Source organism: Pundamilia nyererei, unplaced genomic scaffold (genome assembly GCF_000239375.1).
Source record: "Pundamilia nyererei isolate P.nyererei 1_Seehausen unplaced genomic scaffold, PunNye1.0 scaffold00038, whole genome shotgun sequence".
Taxonomy (NCBI): Eukaryota; Metazoa; Chordata; class Actinopteri; order Cichliformes; family Cichlidae; genus Pundamilia; species Pundamilia nyererei.
The window spans coordinates 3,520,449-3,537,177 of record NW_005187439.1 but is presented as its reverse complement, the minus strand read 5'-3'; the positions used below and the strand labels follow the sequence as shown (position 1 = coordinate 3,537,177).

Below are 16,729 nucleotides of genomic sequence, written 5' to 3'. Positions count from 1 at the left end.
GGGATAGGCTCCAGCTCTGGTTCTTTTATATCCTGGGCCTGAATGTCTCCCAGGCTCTTGGAGAAAATCCACACATGGGAAGAACCAGCAAATGAAACACAGAGGAGCCCCACCTGCGTTTGACGCAATAATAATGCTGATTACAATTACAATGAGTAAAAGTAGCCATAACACTCATTAAAGTAATTAATGATAATATCCATGCTTAGCTAAAGTGTGACTGTAGCAGATAAAGTACCAATGGTAATCACCAGAGCGTCCCTGATCCCTGTCTTTAAAGCAGCTTTAAAAACGGGATCCTCAGTGTACTCCTGAGGTCGTTAATGTGACTGACAGAAGACACACAGCAGCTAATCACCTCAGAGCTCCCGGCTCATCAATGCACACTGACTGATACACGGCACTAACTGACTTTCTATGTACTTTAACCCCACATCTTCCTGTGGTGCTGTGTCAAAGCCATGGAGTGCCTCGAAGCTTGATTTTGTTTCAGGTCTCACTCTGCAATTTTAGTGATTTTAAACAAGCAGTCCATAAAACTGGAATGCAATGTGCAAACCAAACTGTGGAAGAAAAAAGGCATGTGAAATACTACTGCTACAAGTCTCTGCTCTGTAAATAGTGACATTTCAAAATACTTACAGATAAATGTATATATTGGACCAATATAATCAGCTGCTGTGTTCTGGTTAGACTGACTCTCCACTTCAGTAAGTTTTCAGATCAGATGAAGGGACTGCTGCCATCAGGGAGGTGGACGATGATCCTCTCTGAAGACGTAGCTAAATGATATCAAGAAACCTACACAGATAGCAATGTGGCCAGTGAGACAGCCTGTAAGGAAAACATGTGAAGAAAAGAGCCGGGGTGAGTTTGTTTAGCAGAGGGTTGAGCAGTACTAAATTATCCTCTCAAAAAGATAATAAAGAAAAGCATCAACATATATGCTTGGGCGGGCTGCCTAAGTAAAGTCTGTATGTGGGAAACAGAGGTTTGCACACAGAGCCTGAAAATGATAATGGGGGAAAAGAGAGGAGATGCAAGATATGAGCAGAGGCTGAAGTGTCCTGTAAGTGAAAACAAAATACCTCGATAATGTTCACAGCTGGCTGCGTGTTCGGCTCAGCGAATGGAAGGAGTGTGAGATTAGATCTGCTGCTGTATGGAAGCAGGACACTCTATTAGCAGACACACAGCTTCTGTTTGGTTGTTTGTTTAACTCCCATTTGGGCCAAACACACACACACGCACACACACACACTGACACACAATAACCTAATATATCTCTTCTTTTCTTGTTCTCTTACTGTCTCTATCTCATTCTGTGTAACTGCTATTCTTCACAAACACACACACACACACACACCATGATAAATGGTCCAGTCATGATCTAGGCCTGCATTGTTGATGAGGGTCAGGCTGCCATGGTTACCGGAGCAGTGTCCGACTTCCCCCGCCCCCTGTTTGCGTGTGTTTATAGACCATATATATTGCTTTTTAGTGAGCTGTAATGTGTGCAGGCTCATGTTTTTCTGTATGTAAACAAAATGTCTCCAAATTTTCATTTTGTGTTAATTCACGTTGCTCCACTCCAGTTACAAGCACCCAGAAAAATTCATCTGTGCATCATTGTTTCTTTGTGATAATGGAAGAACAACAGAAAAGGTGGAACAAACCCATAAAAATGAAGAATCTTCATGGGGAAGATGAAGAAATAATTCTTTTTTTGATGAATTTTCATGTCGTGGTAAATTAATACATGGAGCACAAGAGTCACAAAGTAACAGAGCTAACAAAATAAAATATGATCTTACCAATAGACCTACGGGTAAGTAACATCATGGCCAGTAGGGGGAGACATCTCAGGTAACTGAAGAGGATGTGAATGTGTAGAAGTCTATGAGAAAATGAAGCTTCAGCTCACATCCTCTATGACCTCGCCTCAATCACTAGTTTAAAATCTTGCCTTTTACAATAATATTCTAAATTCATTTTCGATAAAGTGAGCACTAGTAGCAGTCCTCTTTTTGCAACTACAAATGGTGCCCCCTGCTGACTGTTAGAAAGAATGCAAATTTAAGGCAGTGAATTTAAGCCATTCCCGCACGCACACACCTTCTGTTTTCTTCTTTCATCCGACTGTCTTTGTCCTCAGACCATACCAGTGTGGCCACTGCTCCCAGTCCTTCTCTCAGCCGTCAGAGTTGAGGAACCATGTAGTGACGCACTCCAGCGACCGACCTTTCAAATGTGGATACTGCGGCCGGGCCTTCGCTGGCGCCACGACGCTCAACAACCACATCCGCACACACACAGGAGAGAAGCCGTTCAAGTAAGTAACAGTGAGTACCCCCAAACACCCATAAAATCCACCCACCTTGCCCCCACCTGCCACCTGTTGCGACAAACAACCCAGCTAATACCACTCGACTTGCTCTTAACTGTCACCACCAAAATTATTGTAGAAGCAAGTCTCACCTTTAGATATATTGGGTGACTTTGTCCCAAATAAGTTTTTCCTCTCCTGAAAATTATACTTTTGACACCAATAATTTCACTTTCATAACTTTGAGCGCTGTCTCTGTCTTTCTGTGTCTCTCATAATTATGTCTTTGAGGTCATTGAATAAACTGTACAGAGGACAATATAACGCTCAGGGATCCGCTAAACCGCTCAAAATGTCAAAGGCACCATGGATTGTTTTTAATCTGGATGGCAACTGATGTTCCCATAAACTGGTAATTATCAACAGCGACCCATGTTGGTACAGCAGAGAACGATTTAGAACAAATAAAGCTCTGACCGAACTTCTCTAATAGCAGGTACTAGAATAAACTGTGAATCTAAATATTTTTGTTACACCAGCTTGTAAATTATTCAGGTTTTTAAATCAGTAATAAAAGCAATTATGGTGTATATTCCCATATGAGTCTGATACAGATCAATGGAAGGATTTCATGTCATTGACATCAAATTTGTAGAATCATAAAATGATTAATATGTTTTTAAAGAGTGTCACATCTGCTTTGTCTGGATGCTAAATCAATTTCCCCCAGCACTCCTGAAACCAACGCTTTCTCTCATTAGCATTGCTAATTACGTCACCATAAGAAAACTAAAGTGAGCCACCGAGGGCTTGAAGTCCTGATTTTTAGCTTGCACAAAAGAAAAAAATATAAAACGGTAGTAAATGCGTTGGGATTTCATTGTTGTCAACAGATGTACACAGATATGCTTTAGTAAATAAATTAATAAATAATATGCACTAAAGCAGCGGGAACTCAGGTTCTTGTTCATGAATATTGGAGAGACACATCAACACGTCCTCCAATGGTGCTGCAGGTTCTAGAGTGGCCATTCAGATTATCTACAGGTAAATATTTCAACTGAGTCACAGTTTTACTTTGGCAGCTGTTAACATACCAGGACTGAACAACTAAAGCAGGGGTGAGGAAATTCAGGCCTCAAGGGCCGGTGTCCTGCAGGCTTTAGATCTCACCCTGGGTCAACACACCTGAATCAAATGATTAGTTCATTACCAGGCCTCTGGAGAACTTCAAGACATGTTGAGGAGCTAATTTAGCCATTTGGATCAAGGACACGTCTAAAACCTGCAGAACACCGGCCCTTGAGGGCTTGAGTTCCCCTCTCCTGATCTAAAGGTATGTGAAGGAGACACTGGAGTTTAAAAATGAGAAAAGACCATCTAAGAAGTCCATGCCTCAGTTTTGATGCACTAATAAGAAGCACTAATACGCCGCTATCAGTCTGTGCATTACACACTTACATCCAGCTTGCTCACCAAACTAGTTAGCGTTAGCTGATAAGTTAGCACTCCATCCAAACGCATCACTTCTGCCTCCAAAAATCAAACGTGATGGTGGCTAACACATTTTCACTGAAACTACCAAACGCTTCAGAAGTTTAGAAACCAGTTGATTTGTTGTCTACATTTTTCTTTTTGGTCTTCAGCTCTAAATTTAGCTCTGGTCCTAAAAACCAAAATCATAATAAGAGTCATTTGCAAACTGCTTTTATATCCCTTACTACTTTCTCAATCACTTTTCTATTATTCATTATTCGTGATAATATTTTCTTCCATTCACTTCCATCATGTCTGCTGTGACCTCTGACCTTTGATGCTTTACTGTTGGCTGCCTGTAACGTTAAACTATGAGGAAATTCTCTTGTTTGTTCCTCATTGTAAATCAGAGGGCATCAGCAGATTGTCCAGTGTAAATACAGGATCTGTTAACAGCCCGGTAATGAATCTCCCCACACTCATTTCCATTTTCTTCTGCTGGTTAAGGCTAATATAATTAGAGGGCATGCCACGCTGCAATTCGAGGCTTCTGGATGCTGTTGTTGTCATCCTGTCATCTAATCAGCAACAGAGGACAATAAGGATTCCTCCAGTGGACCAAGAGGTCAGCATTCAAGTGGAGGCCAGAAGGGCCAAAGAGTAAGAGACATAAAAGAAAGTGAAGAAAGCAAAATAAGATGTTTGAGTTGTGCAAAGTCTAAAGGACTGGCATCAGGGGAACACGGGGATAGAATCAAATTAACCTTCTTAATAAGCAATCAGAGAAATCCAAAGTCATCATTGACGTGGAGAGCGAAGAGGCGAGAAGGATGAGTGAGAGAGAGCAAGGAGGAACAAGAGATCATGGTGTAAAAAGTGAAACGACAAGCGGTGGCGATTAAATTCAGTTAAACCAAATCAGCATTCTTAATAAGCAATCAGAGGAAACCCCCGAACCTTTTCATCAGCACTTCAGAGTCTCGGTGGAGGCAGAGCGGGACAAAGACAATCACGGACGTGCGTCAGAAATCTTTAGCGGATCGATGGCCTCGGGGAGTTATCTCCTTTCGGACGGTGCAGCGGATAGATTAAAGCTGCCACTGTCACTTTGTCAGGAGGAAAACGCTCAACTTTATTTTCCCACTGAGGAGACGGAGGCCGCGATTCTGTGTGGTCGGCAGCTTTTCGGTGCTGATGCTCACTGGACTGTGCAGGCTGTCAAAGCGTGCTGCTGTTTTCTCTGCTCCGCTTTTTGTTCTTCTGTATTTTGTTCAGAGAAGCAACGTCTTAGCTTTAAATGATGTCATCCTGGAGACCACAGAAAGTTGTTTGCCTTAGTACATTATATTTATGATTCTATTACTGTGAAGCTGCATAGAGACAGCATTCAGAGTGAGCGAATACTGACAAAAAACCCAAAACACTAATATGTACTATGCTTTAGGACTAACAAATGCCTATTTCTATAGCCAGCACACAGAGATTATGCTTTTGTGTAGTGGATGCTGGTAGAGTCATTACCTCTTGTAATAAATTAGGAAAACTAAACATTTTTTTCAATGTTTCTTTAAACATTTGTTGACTCTATTTGTCATGCAGCGCTGTGTGGCAGGCAGGATGAAGGACCCAAATGCAGATGAAATAAAAAAGCAGCTTTATTGCACTGTAGCAAAAATCAAACAAAACCCAAAACTCACAGAAACTTAACCTAAACTGGAAACTAGATAGCAATCTAATCCAATCCAATTCAATATTATTTATAAAGCACTTTAAACGGGTAACGTGACGTGACAACGGACAGAGGAAAACACAGGGCTTAAATACACCAGGGAGTAACGAGGGAATGGGAAACAGGAGTGAGATACAGCTGGGGCTAATCTGACCAAACGAGAAAGGGCGGAAGCAAAGCTGAAAACACTGAACACCAGACTGTCAAAATAAAACAGGAAATACTGAACACAGGCACGGGAACGCAGACTTGACAAGGAGACAGAGAAGACAGAGAGAACATGGAGCACAGAGACAATAACAAACTGCGACACGGAGACATGACTGACACGGGAGGTGCATGAATATGGAGACTGGGAAAAAACGGACAATAGCACTTGACATGACTTGATGTGACACATGGAACACAAGAGAAGGACAGTAACAAAACCTGAGATCTAAAAATTACTAAAGTATAAGCGGAAACTAACTCAATCAAAGAATAATAATAAACAAGAACATAAACAATGAGTCGCCAGACTCAGGACCGTGACACAGCAGCGGTCCCCAACACCCGGGCCCCGGACGAGTTATTTGGTTCCGGGCTGCGAGAGTTCAGGCTCGGGTGTGAAATTTATGATTTTCAGGGTTTTTATCGTTAACTCAGTTTCCCTGGGTCTTTTCCCGTGTGTTATGAATAAATTTCCTATATATTTTCATGCGCTTTGTGTGTCTTATTTTGAAAGAAATATTTACGCGTTACCATGGCAACCATTAAGGGGCAGAGAGGAGGATGTTACTCTCAGTGTTGTTGGCGCATTTCAGGAGGACGCTGCTAATAAAGTTACACAATTACACAGTGAATTTCGCGTTTATCATTATATTTATAAAATACCACAGTTTTTGTCTTGGTCGTATCATTTTATTTTGTTGTATTTATCCGCGACACCTTAAAGACCAGTTCGTGAAATTTCATTTCGATGGTGCTGCCCAAACAAGTTTTGAGCATTTTGCGCCAATAATTGAAAAAGTTTCTTGCACTCAACAAAATATTGTCTTTCATCCGCCATGTTTTAATGTGTGACTGCAAAAGCTCAACAACAATTTCTCAGACTTTCCCAGTTAGTGTTCCAACTTTAAGGTGGTGTTCATGTGGATTTTCCCCAGTGGGAAATTCTCTTTTCCAGTTAATCCAACACCACATGAATGCATGGTTAGATCATGATTTCTTTTCAAAAATATTCCCTCAGGAAAGAGATCTTACTAACCAGAGTTGCACGTTTCCCACAAACACAGCCTTTGATTTTGAAGTAAAGGTGTGGTCAGAGTTTGTCTGAACTGCTCGGTCTCGGTGCTGAACGTTGTTGTAAATGAAGACTTCGTCTGTACTTCTTCTAGCCCTTCAGCTTCTATCAGTCTGTGACTGAACACAGTCTGTACTTGTTTATCTCGCATTCGATCCACATCCGTACAGATGAGATTAAGATAAGAGGTGAGCTGAAACTTCACTGATCCTTGAGGGAAAGTGATTAAAGCGGCCTCTGTCATTTTGTCAGGACAACAACTCAACATTATTTTTCCCTGCTGAGAAATGGAGGCGGCGGCCGCTAACAGACGCCCGCTGGTCGATAGCCAGCGGACTGCAGCTGCCTCGTTTCAGCTCTGCTCTTTGTTGTGCAGGACAGCCGTCTTCGTGCCTGGATAAGTCGCTGTGACAGAGAAGCTTCAGAGGAGCTTTGAAGTCCGTAGCTGTTGTGGTTTTGTAAATTCACAGACAAATGACAGCAGGAACATCCACCTTAATGGCAGAGCAGTCGGGGGTCTGTTTTCTTTTTCTTGTGCTGCAAGAAAATTTAGAAAATGAGAATAATTTCAGATCCATCAGCTCAAAGTCTGGTCCTCATGCACACACGTATATGTAATATATATAAACATACAGGACTTCTTTAAATTCATGTGATCACAGAAAAACATTCATATCCTGTGATGTGATGGGGCGAGCTAACAGTTTCTGTCAAACTAATTTTGGTGAAGCTTAAACAGAAGTTTGTGTTTATTCTTTTTAAAGAAACTGGTTATTTAAGAGTGACAGACAAAGTAATGAGAAGGCAGAAGTCGCTGCAGCGTTGTCTGGACACCTGAAAACAGGCAAGCGGGTGGATGTCTGTGCAGACCGCTGCACGCTCTGACTGATGCTGAAATTTACATTACAGGGACCCAAGCAGATTAACATAGGTGGAGCCCACTGAAAACGCGTTTCACAAGCTTCATTGTTTTAATGTACTTTCAGTCTAGAGCTGCTTTTACAAAATGTGTCGCACCAGTTCAGGTCTCAGCTGTTGCAGACGTTTTGGAATAAAACTGAATGCAAAGTACATGATCCTTCATGGTAAATGCTTCTCTCTGAGACCTTAAGGTTAAGGTTCGCCCAGGAGCAACATGTTTGACAGTAATCTATTCAAAATGTTAGGATGAAATTTGGTTTACAGTGGTCAGTCAGATCAGCAACATTAGCTAAAATTACACCGTTTAAATAACACATTTAAAAACATTTGATTTTAATTAGAGCGACCATAAAACCACCAAATCCAAAAAGCTACAAATGTGACCCGTCGTCAGACATCAGTTCAGTTAACCTGTCCTGCTCTTCTTGGCAGTTGATGACTGTCTCTGCAACTTTCCACCACATTAATGGTGTCAACGCTAGATGGTTGAACACCCATATCGTCCCTGCATTCCCTGTTCGGAAATTGAGAAATACTTCACTTGAAGCTGAGGCCATAAGTGAGATAATCATTGAAGACTTCCTTTTTTAAATGTCCACCTTCACAGAAGGAGAAAGCTTTAATAACTGTATGGGCTCAATAAGGTTTTTCTTTAGTTTTTCTTCTTCTTCTTTTTTAACCTGGATTTCACTGAAGCTTGTGGCAACTTGAATTGAAAGGATCTTGACACAGGCAGCAGTCAACAAGCTGTCTTCCCTCAAAAAACTCAAGCCAATGAACCAGACATCATGACAGAGTTTGTGGGTTTAGCAACATTTCGGAGGGAATAATGCTGATGCTGTTGCTTTGTGCGCTGCACCCATCCAGCTTACAAGTGTCTTAGCTGTCCACATGTGAACTGACTTCAACACAAACACACCGGCTGACTTCACTGTGGCTACATCCATCTTTTAGATGCAATCTCAGATAAATACTCTTTTAAAAAGTTCAGCAAATGCACAAAGCTTAAGGAATAAATAACTTTATTATTATAAATATTGACCTAAATAATGAGTGTTTTTTGCTATAGTTGAGCAACCCTGCATCCAATAATCCTGCTGCCGGTTTATGGCAGTGATCACCTTATGTACGAGACAGAAAGTCAGGCCCTGTGATGAATGTAGTGGCAGAAGCTGTATCAGAAAACTGTGTCGTGTTTATGAGGTTTAATGAGGAAAAGCTCTGGTTAAAGAGCTTCCTAATGACCGCTGTCCAGTCCACACTGTTTCTCCTCCTGTGTCTAACACCACCTCCCTCCCCTTCAACCTATCTATCTATCCGAGAGCACGTTAGTCTTGTTTCAGGGCTGTTAAGTCCAATATCTCCACACAGCTTTCTCTTTGAAGAGCCTCCCCCCACACACACACATTCATATACATTTAAATTACCCCCTAACCCCCCTCCAGCGCACACTAAAAGCTCCCTCTCTTCTCTACTTCTATTGAAAGTGACAGTGACACTGCCTTATCGGGCCTGGATATATCTGAGTGTGTGTTAAAGTGTGTGAGATGGGAATACCCTCCTCAGCCCGCCTGATAGATTATTGACAGGTGGACTGTGTGTAATTTGTCGGTCAGGTTGTGAGGATCAGGGCAACAATTACAGCTTGCTGCTCCGCTGGGCCTCACACACACTTTATACTGTCACTGGATATTAGGGTTAACAGGGAGGTGTGTGCGTGCGCGTGATTGTGTACATGTGCGTCAGCAGATGTTAAGGTTTTGCCTTTTAAAGTGTATTTCTCCTCAGCTCTGTTCAGGCTTCTCTACGTGCAGACTCCTCTAATCGCTGTCTTTTGTGCGTCTTTCTGTTTGTGCGTCAGGTGCGAGCGTTGCGACCGCAGCTTCACACAGGCCACTCAGCTCAGCCGCCATCAGCGACTTCCCAACGAGTGCAAACCCGTGAACGAGACCAGCGAGTCCATCGAGGTGGATTAACCCCCGACTGTTTCCCGACTGAGACCACGTCCACATTAAGACAGTTCAATATGAAAATGTGACTCTTTCTTCAGGTTTGGACCTCCATCCACACCAAGACGCTCACTTCATATTAATTCTAATTTAGTTTTCCAGAAATAAAGCTCCTGAGGAGCATCACTGTGTTAATTGGGTCCAACCTGCACTAAATTAAATGTGTGGATTAAAAATAAAGTTTGCAAATTCCAGGAGTTTCCAGGGATAAACAACAAAATGGGAATGTATGGTAAATGTTTTTGGGCAAGTATCATTTCAGTGTAGTGTGAGAGTCACTTTGGTCTTATTTACGATCACATTTGTTTCACCTTTTCTTGCTTTTAAGTTGATGACAGCACCTTAAGTTACCACAGTAATGCAATAACAGCTTTCCAACAAGCTTTAAATCAAACAACATGAGAGGAAGTGTCATGGTTGTTGTAACTTTTCAGTCGTGTTGACGCACCTGACTGCGGTTGAAGTAAAAAACTTGCAAACACACAGAGAAAAGCTGCTGGTTGTGGCATTTATGTCCAAACTCTCCACCAGTCATTGTTAGCTTCCTTCATCTATTAGCTGAATAGATCGACCCATTTTAACGGACACGATACGGCTTTATTTATTTAGCACCAAATCATAACAAAAGTTGCATCAAAGCGCTTTATATTGTAAGGTACAGATCCTAAAATAATACAGAGAACACCCCAACAATCAGATGATCCCTATGAGAAAGGCAACAGTGGGAAGGAAAAACTCCCTTTAAACAGGAAAAACACCTCTGGCTCAGGGAGCTGGCGCTGTCTGCCGTGACCATTGCAGACTTTTTTTTGATGATGGGAAGAAGAGTCAGTGTATGATAAATAACCAGCTCCTAATTTCAGATCCTCACTTTGTAGCTGATTCTGGATCAGGATGGTTTTCCCTGGAGGTCTTAGCTGATGCCAGCAGAGGGAGTTAAATGTGTTGGTCCCCTAATAAATACTAACTATTGCTTTTTATTTGGGCTCATTTTTGGGCCTCTCTCTCTCCTGAGTGATGCAGTGTCAGGTGACCATTAAAAAAACAGTTATTTTAACTGTCACCAGATTTATATCAGGATATGTCCAGTGTTTCTGAAAACACACAGTAGAGGCCACATGTCTCTGCAAACAAACTGAATGCTCTTTATTAAAGCACACAGGAAGAGAGGGAACAGATTTCATGCTTTCCCGATGTTTCTGTGTGGATGGGGGTCTTTACTTAAGACTTTTTTCAGATTTATCTGTCTTGGTGGGAACGTTTGTCTGACTGTTTACACTTTTGACTTGACTGACTGAGAATTCTGGAGAGGAGCAGCATTCAAGCCACATTCATCCTGCTGGAGAAACTCCTGATTCAACCAAACCAAAGATCTCTTTTCTTTCCTTCTTTTTTTCTCAGCAGAGATTCAGACGGAGGAGTCGAACTAACAAACTTTTGAATATTTATTGGGGACGTTTTGGAATCCACAACAGGGTTCCCTCCAAAGAAAACTCTTTCCTGAAACCGGGACAATAACAATGAAATACCAAAAATATTAAGACTAATGGTCTGTCTGTAGCTTTACTTCTTTTTTTCTTTTTGCAACAGTGATGCCAAAGGAGGGCGCGACCAAAGCAAACAGTGAGCAACGACTCGAACGTCTGAGGATGACGCTCGAGTTTTACATCACAAAATGAACATCATACAAAGAGTATGTACTGTAAAAAAACAAAACAAAAAACAGACAAAAAAAAGAAAGGACAAAGGAAACAAATTATATTTATCTTTTTCCTCATATCATGCTTCAGGCACTTTTGTTTTAAAATGTTTATAATTTAATATTAGAGATGATGAAGAAAAGAGGGAAATAGTGCAGAGATGATGGATGTGATTTCTTGAAATTTCTTTTTTCTTGATGAAATAATCATTTTTTTAAAAGGTTTCAATATGAAGTTGACAGCATGTGTTTAATTTCTTTTTCGTATGCTAAACATTTCTTAAGTTCATGGGTTGTTTTTTTTTTATCTCAGATGAGGCACAAACATGTTAACAAATTTTGGGTTTTGAAGAATAGTTTATCATGTTGTCTGGTAGAGTATATTTGCTACGCAATGCAAGTTTGAATCCACTCAGATCTCAGATGTGTAAATAGTCCTGTGTCATAACGATTCACTTTCTATTAAAACGACTGAGGGTAAAAAGCACATTTAATACCAGATGAACACCAAATAGGTTTTTGTGCCTGAGCGTTAAAAAAGCTTTAATAATGTTAATAATCTGAAAACTGTAGCTTCTCTTTCCAAAGACCGGCCGAGTGGATGTAACTCTGCTGTCCAAACCAAAACTCAAACAGATGTTTCACTGCAGGGAAACTATTTTATTTTTTATCACATGCGTGTCTCAGAGAGGTCAGGAGCACCTTTAGACCTCACACAGGCCTGGAGAAATTGGAAAAATGTTTATTCCCCAACCAGTTGGTGAAGGCTGATGACAGAATCATCGCTAAAGTCACACAGGCCTACAAACCAGTGAGAATCCACCTGGAAACCACAGGTTTCCAGAGAAAAACCCCACACTGGTTGGTGGACATTGCTACACCAAACACGTCCTTGGGATTCCTCTGACCTCTATCAGGTTACTGCTCTCAGCTGTAAATTGTGCAGAAAACCAAAAGGTGTGATGCAAACCAGAAACTAGTAAAAAAACCATGAAATTAGTGCTGACACGGCATATTTCCAAAGGTGAAAACTGTTATTTTTGCAGGTGAATGGTTCTATTTCTTTCACTATTGATTGGCAACTGTTTTTACAGACACATCTTCTGTGCAAACTGCAGGCAACAGAAGCAACCTGCTAGTGACCAAAGCAATGAGGAGGATTTGGTGCAGCACCCTGTTAGCATCCAACTTCACCTAGCAACTGGCAGCCTCCAGCCTCTGCAATAAAGATAATAAATCCAGATGTTTGGGCAGTCGAGCATCTGGACAGAGGTGCCCCTCAAACTCTTACAGACTCGTTTGTGTTCTTAAAAGTAAAACAGTTTTGCACCTGAGAGAAATATCTCTTTACTCAGAACGCAGCTTGATCCAACGATGTATATAGAAAGATGCAAACTGTGGATCAGTTGGGACTAAAGTGAAACTTTGACCAAACTCACTTCTTGTTCAGAATCCAGAAGCCGGACTTTAACACTATAACCTGAGAAAAATGTAGCTCCAACAGATGTTTCTAATTAAATAGGTAAGTATTCTAATAATAATTTAGGCAATATCAAGATTTACCTTCTGTGTTCTAAGTCCTACTTCTGACATTTTCAGTGTTAAACTCTGATGATGACCTGAACAGAAAGTGAAACTTACTTGGGGCCTCTGATGATGATGATGATGATGATAATCATTTGCTCTGTAATGTCAAACAGAAAGTCTCCAATTTCAGCTCAATCTTGTTTGCATGATTCCCTCAGCTCCCCTCCCTCCTCCCTTTCCCATTTTTTAAAAAGATTGACAAAATGAGATCAAATAGCAAAAAGACGTTGTTCCAGAGGAAAATAAAGCTGACATCCACTTTTGATTCTTACCCATGATGCTCTCTGTGATCTTATTGTCTTACATTGTTTGCTGAAATCACCTGAACTACATTAACTTTCTGGGGATGACAGAAAAATGTAACCACTTTTATGTCCACGGCAATTTGTTGAGCTTGAAATTTGTCTTGTTTACAACAAAAATTGACAGCGCTTTCATCTCTGCACAGAAAATATTACTACTGTGAGCCGACTTGGCTTAAGGCTCTTTCCAGAAGTGAGTCTCTCCAAATGTCCTGTTATAGAGCAGAAATAACTGGTCTGGTACAAAAATGATTTTAGCCTCTTGTAACATCATCGTTATAGAATTTCTTTGTTGTCTTTTTTATAACTCATCCATCTGGATTTATTGCTGCTACATTATATTTACAGATATATATGATTTACTTGTGAAGGAGTCCAAAAAGTTTGTCCTTGATGGGGAAAATTCTCTTTTCCATTAATTAAATTTAAATTATGTTTATGAAAGTAGCTTTAGCAATGTAAAAAAAAATGACTGAAGGTGTTATTAGCTTGCTATCATTAGCTGAAAAGTTTTTTACTGTATCTAACAAATATGATCACGTATGGCTCCCAAAAACGGCATGATCAGTGGTCATGATGGTAACATTGAACCTTCAAAATGTATCTAGAAAGAAAAGGGTTACATCACGAAGACCCCAGCCATCTTTTATATACAGTCTTTGGTGTTTACCCTTCATGTATTGGTGCTGTCAGTTGTTACTGTCAAACCTTTAAGTGGTCACAGAGGTGCTGATCAGACGAGAATCGGATATTAATCAGATTAAAATGATCCCTGTTCCCAAATTCCATTTTTAAATAATTTCTGAAGTTTTTCACCTTCACACGGCTTAAATATTTTATCTTCTTGTCACACAGGATGGTCCATCCCTCAATCACCAGCTGCCTCTACTTACTGCTAATAATGTGTGACACACACAGCCCTGCCTTGACCTCCTCTCTGTCAGTCTGCAAGCTGCATTTTCAAACTTTCCAGTCTGATTTCTGAAATTATTCCTGTGAGGATTCAACAAAATTTTACCAAAACAAACACAAGGCGAGCCTTCAGACATCACTCACAGGGATTTTATTTTCACCGTGGGAAACTGATCCAAACTCTGAAGCCAAACAAATGATCCCACAACGAGAAGTTTGAGGAGTTCTTTTCCCCCCACTTTCTAAATGTCTGACAGACACATGAGTGAGTCAAGATTAGATTACACGTAATGAGATTATGGCAGCGATAGTTTTAATTAGAAGCAGTTAGTGTGAAGGAAGAAAAACAAACGTATAGAAACTGCTGACTGAGAGACGAGAGAGAGGAGGAAAACTGTTCAGTTTCATTTGTTTGAACAAGTGAAAAATGAACAAAGACATTAAATTCCCAGGAAGAGGAAAAAAAGAGAAGAATGCCTGATTTATGACCTCAGCCTAAATAATTTAAAACATCCCCAGCTGAAAGAGAATCCAGATTATGCAATGAGGAAAATCAGAAAAAAGGAAAATTGCACACTAATTATAGCAATCGCTCATTTGGAAATGAGTTGAAATGAAGGGAAAAAAGTTGTTAATGTACAACAGGATGTAAATTAGACTATAAACAGAGTACTTGTAATAGAAATCAGGTTACTGTGACCCAAGAACAACTTAATGAGCAATAATGAAACTTTACTATTACAAGCTTTGCTTAACATCAAAGGAGGTAATAATATTAAACTTTTTTTTATTATAAAATGATAATAAACAAAAAATGTAACAAATGGAGAGAAAACTACCAAAAAACAACACTGAAGAAAATAAAAACACTAAACTACAAAACGGGATCGAAGCATTGCAGGTTTAGGCATCACAGCCTTCAGGGCTGGAAAACCAAAGGTGCTCTAACGGGGGCTTAGACTCCCAAAGTGAGTCCATCTCCACAGACCCCTGTCATAAATGTCCAGTTTTAAGTTTAGGGTCGTGTCCTCTTTGACAGGCAGGTGGATGCTGAGACATGTAGCTGCAGCTGCTAGCGCTTCGTGTTTGCTAAGTCAGTGACTGAATCAGACTTTTAAACCAGGTTTGTGCTGTTGATTCATTTTGGAGTATTTTTAATGCAATCAAATGACAATCTGGTTTGCTTTGTGACTCATTTTACTACTAACCCATTCTCTTGAGGTCCCATCACAGCATTTTGATCGGGTTGAGGTCTGGCCCACTGAACAACTTGATTCTTTTTATTTTCAGTCATTTTGTAGATTTCTGTGCTTAACTGTAACGGGTAATGTCCTGTTGCTTGACCCATTGTCAGCCAAGCTTCATTTGTTAGAAATGGCATTCTCTAAAACAGTGGTCCCCAACCCCCTTGGTACCAGGCCGCGAGAGTTTAGGCTCAGGTGTGAAATGTATTGTTTTCAGGGTACAAACTGTACTTGTTCAGCATTTTAAGATTTTTTTTAAATGTAAAACTAAAAATTACATTCACTGAACTAAATGTCCAAATTTGAGCTGACACCCTGGATACCGAGAAGTCAAACATTAATCAATCGTCAATCAGGTCAAACACTAAAAGTAACTGTTCATTCATGAATAAGTAAAGTTGCAAATTCAGTTTCAGAGCTTGCACATACTGGTGGATTAACAGAAACATGATAATAACGACAGTATGGTTAATGGGAACTAAAACACACACTTTAGAACAAACACTGTGGGTCAGCTCGGTTGTACTCCATAGTGGCAGATACAAGAGAAGAAGACTTCAGAGAATGGGGTTTCCCCCACCGTGTGTGTGTGTGTGTAATGGGTGTAATGGTTATAATGCTTTGCTTTGAGTGGAATTTCCTGTTCGGAAGACTGGGAGCATATTAAGCAGAGTAGAGGTTGCACTTTCAAAACCAATTAGACATCAAGCTTTGGAGGTTTTTTTTCTCAAGTTTTAATTGGAAACATGTTGGAGGAGAAAGTTTCACTGTGAGAAAATCTGTCTGCTGGTAACCCGACCACAGCTTCAGATATATCACATGCAAGAGTCCGTTTGTGCACGGCAGCCACGACATTAAACACACTGTCAGGTGACGCTGATGAGATTTATCTCAGCACAGAGCAATGTTCTGCTCAAAAGACGATCAGCAACCTTCAAGGCTGGAAATGTCCCCCAAACTGCAGTTCCTCTAATGGCCACGAGAGGCTGACTGCAAAAGTGAGACGATCCCCATTGACTCTAATGTTAAAATGTTAAAATGCACAGCATGAATAAACTTGTGTGCAAGACAGATTTGACTCTTGCTGAAGAAATTTGAGATGTTGACAGGTAACCAGCAAGAATCAAGGCTCTACTCTGGGCCTCCTCCTGATGGGACATGTCCCGAACACCTCATCCAGGAGGTCAGGTGACCAAAGCATCTCGACTAGCTCCTTTCAGTGCGGTGGAGAGGTGGTTATAT

The 16,729-nt window shown here is 40.7% G+C and overlaps 1 protein-coding gene across 1 annotated transcript in view; it reads left to right on the top strand.

Moving 5' to 3' along the window:
• Nucleotides 1–10,370, top strand: part of prdm6 (PR domain containing 6) — a 128,719-nt gene extending 118,349 nt beyond the window's left edge. The window contains exons 7-8 of the mRNA XM_013910204.1: nt 2,156–2,332; nt 9,596–10,370. Of these exons, the coding sequence (XP_013765658.1) occupies nt 2,156–2,332; nt 9,596–9,710 (292 nt within the window). The 3' untranslated portion in view covers nt 9,711–10,370. The remainder of the gene's footprint in view (nt 1–2,155; nt 2,333–9,595) is intronic.
• Nucleotides 10,371–16,729: the final 6,359 nt, after the last annotated feature.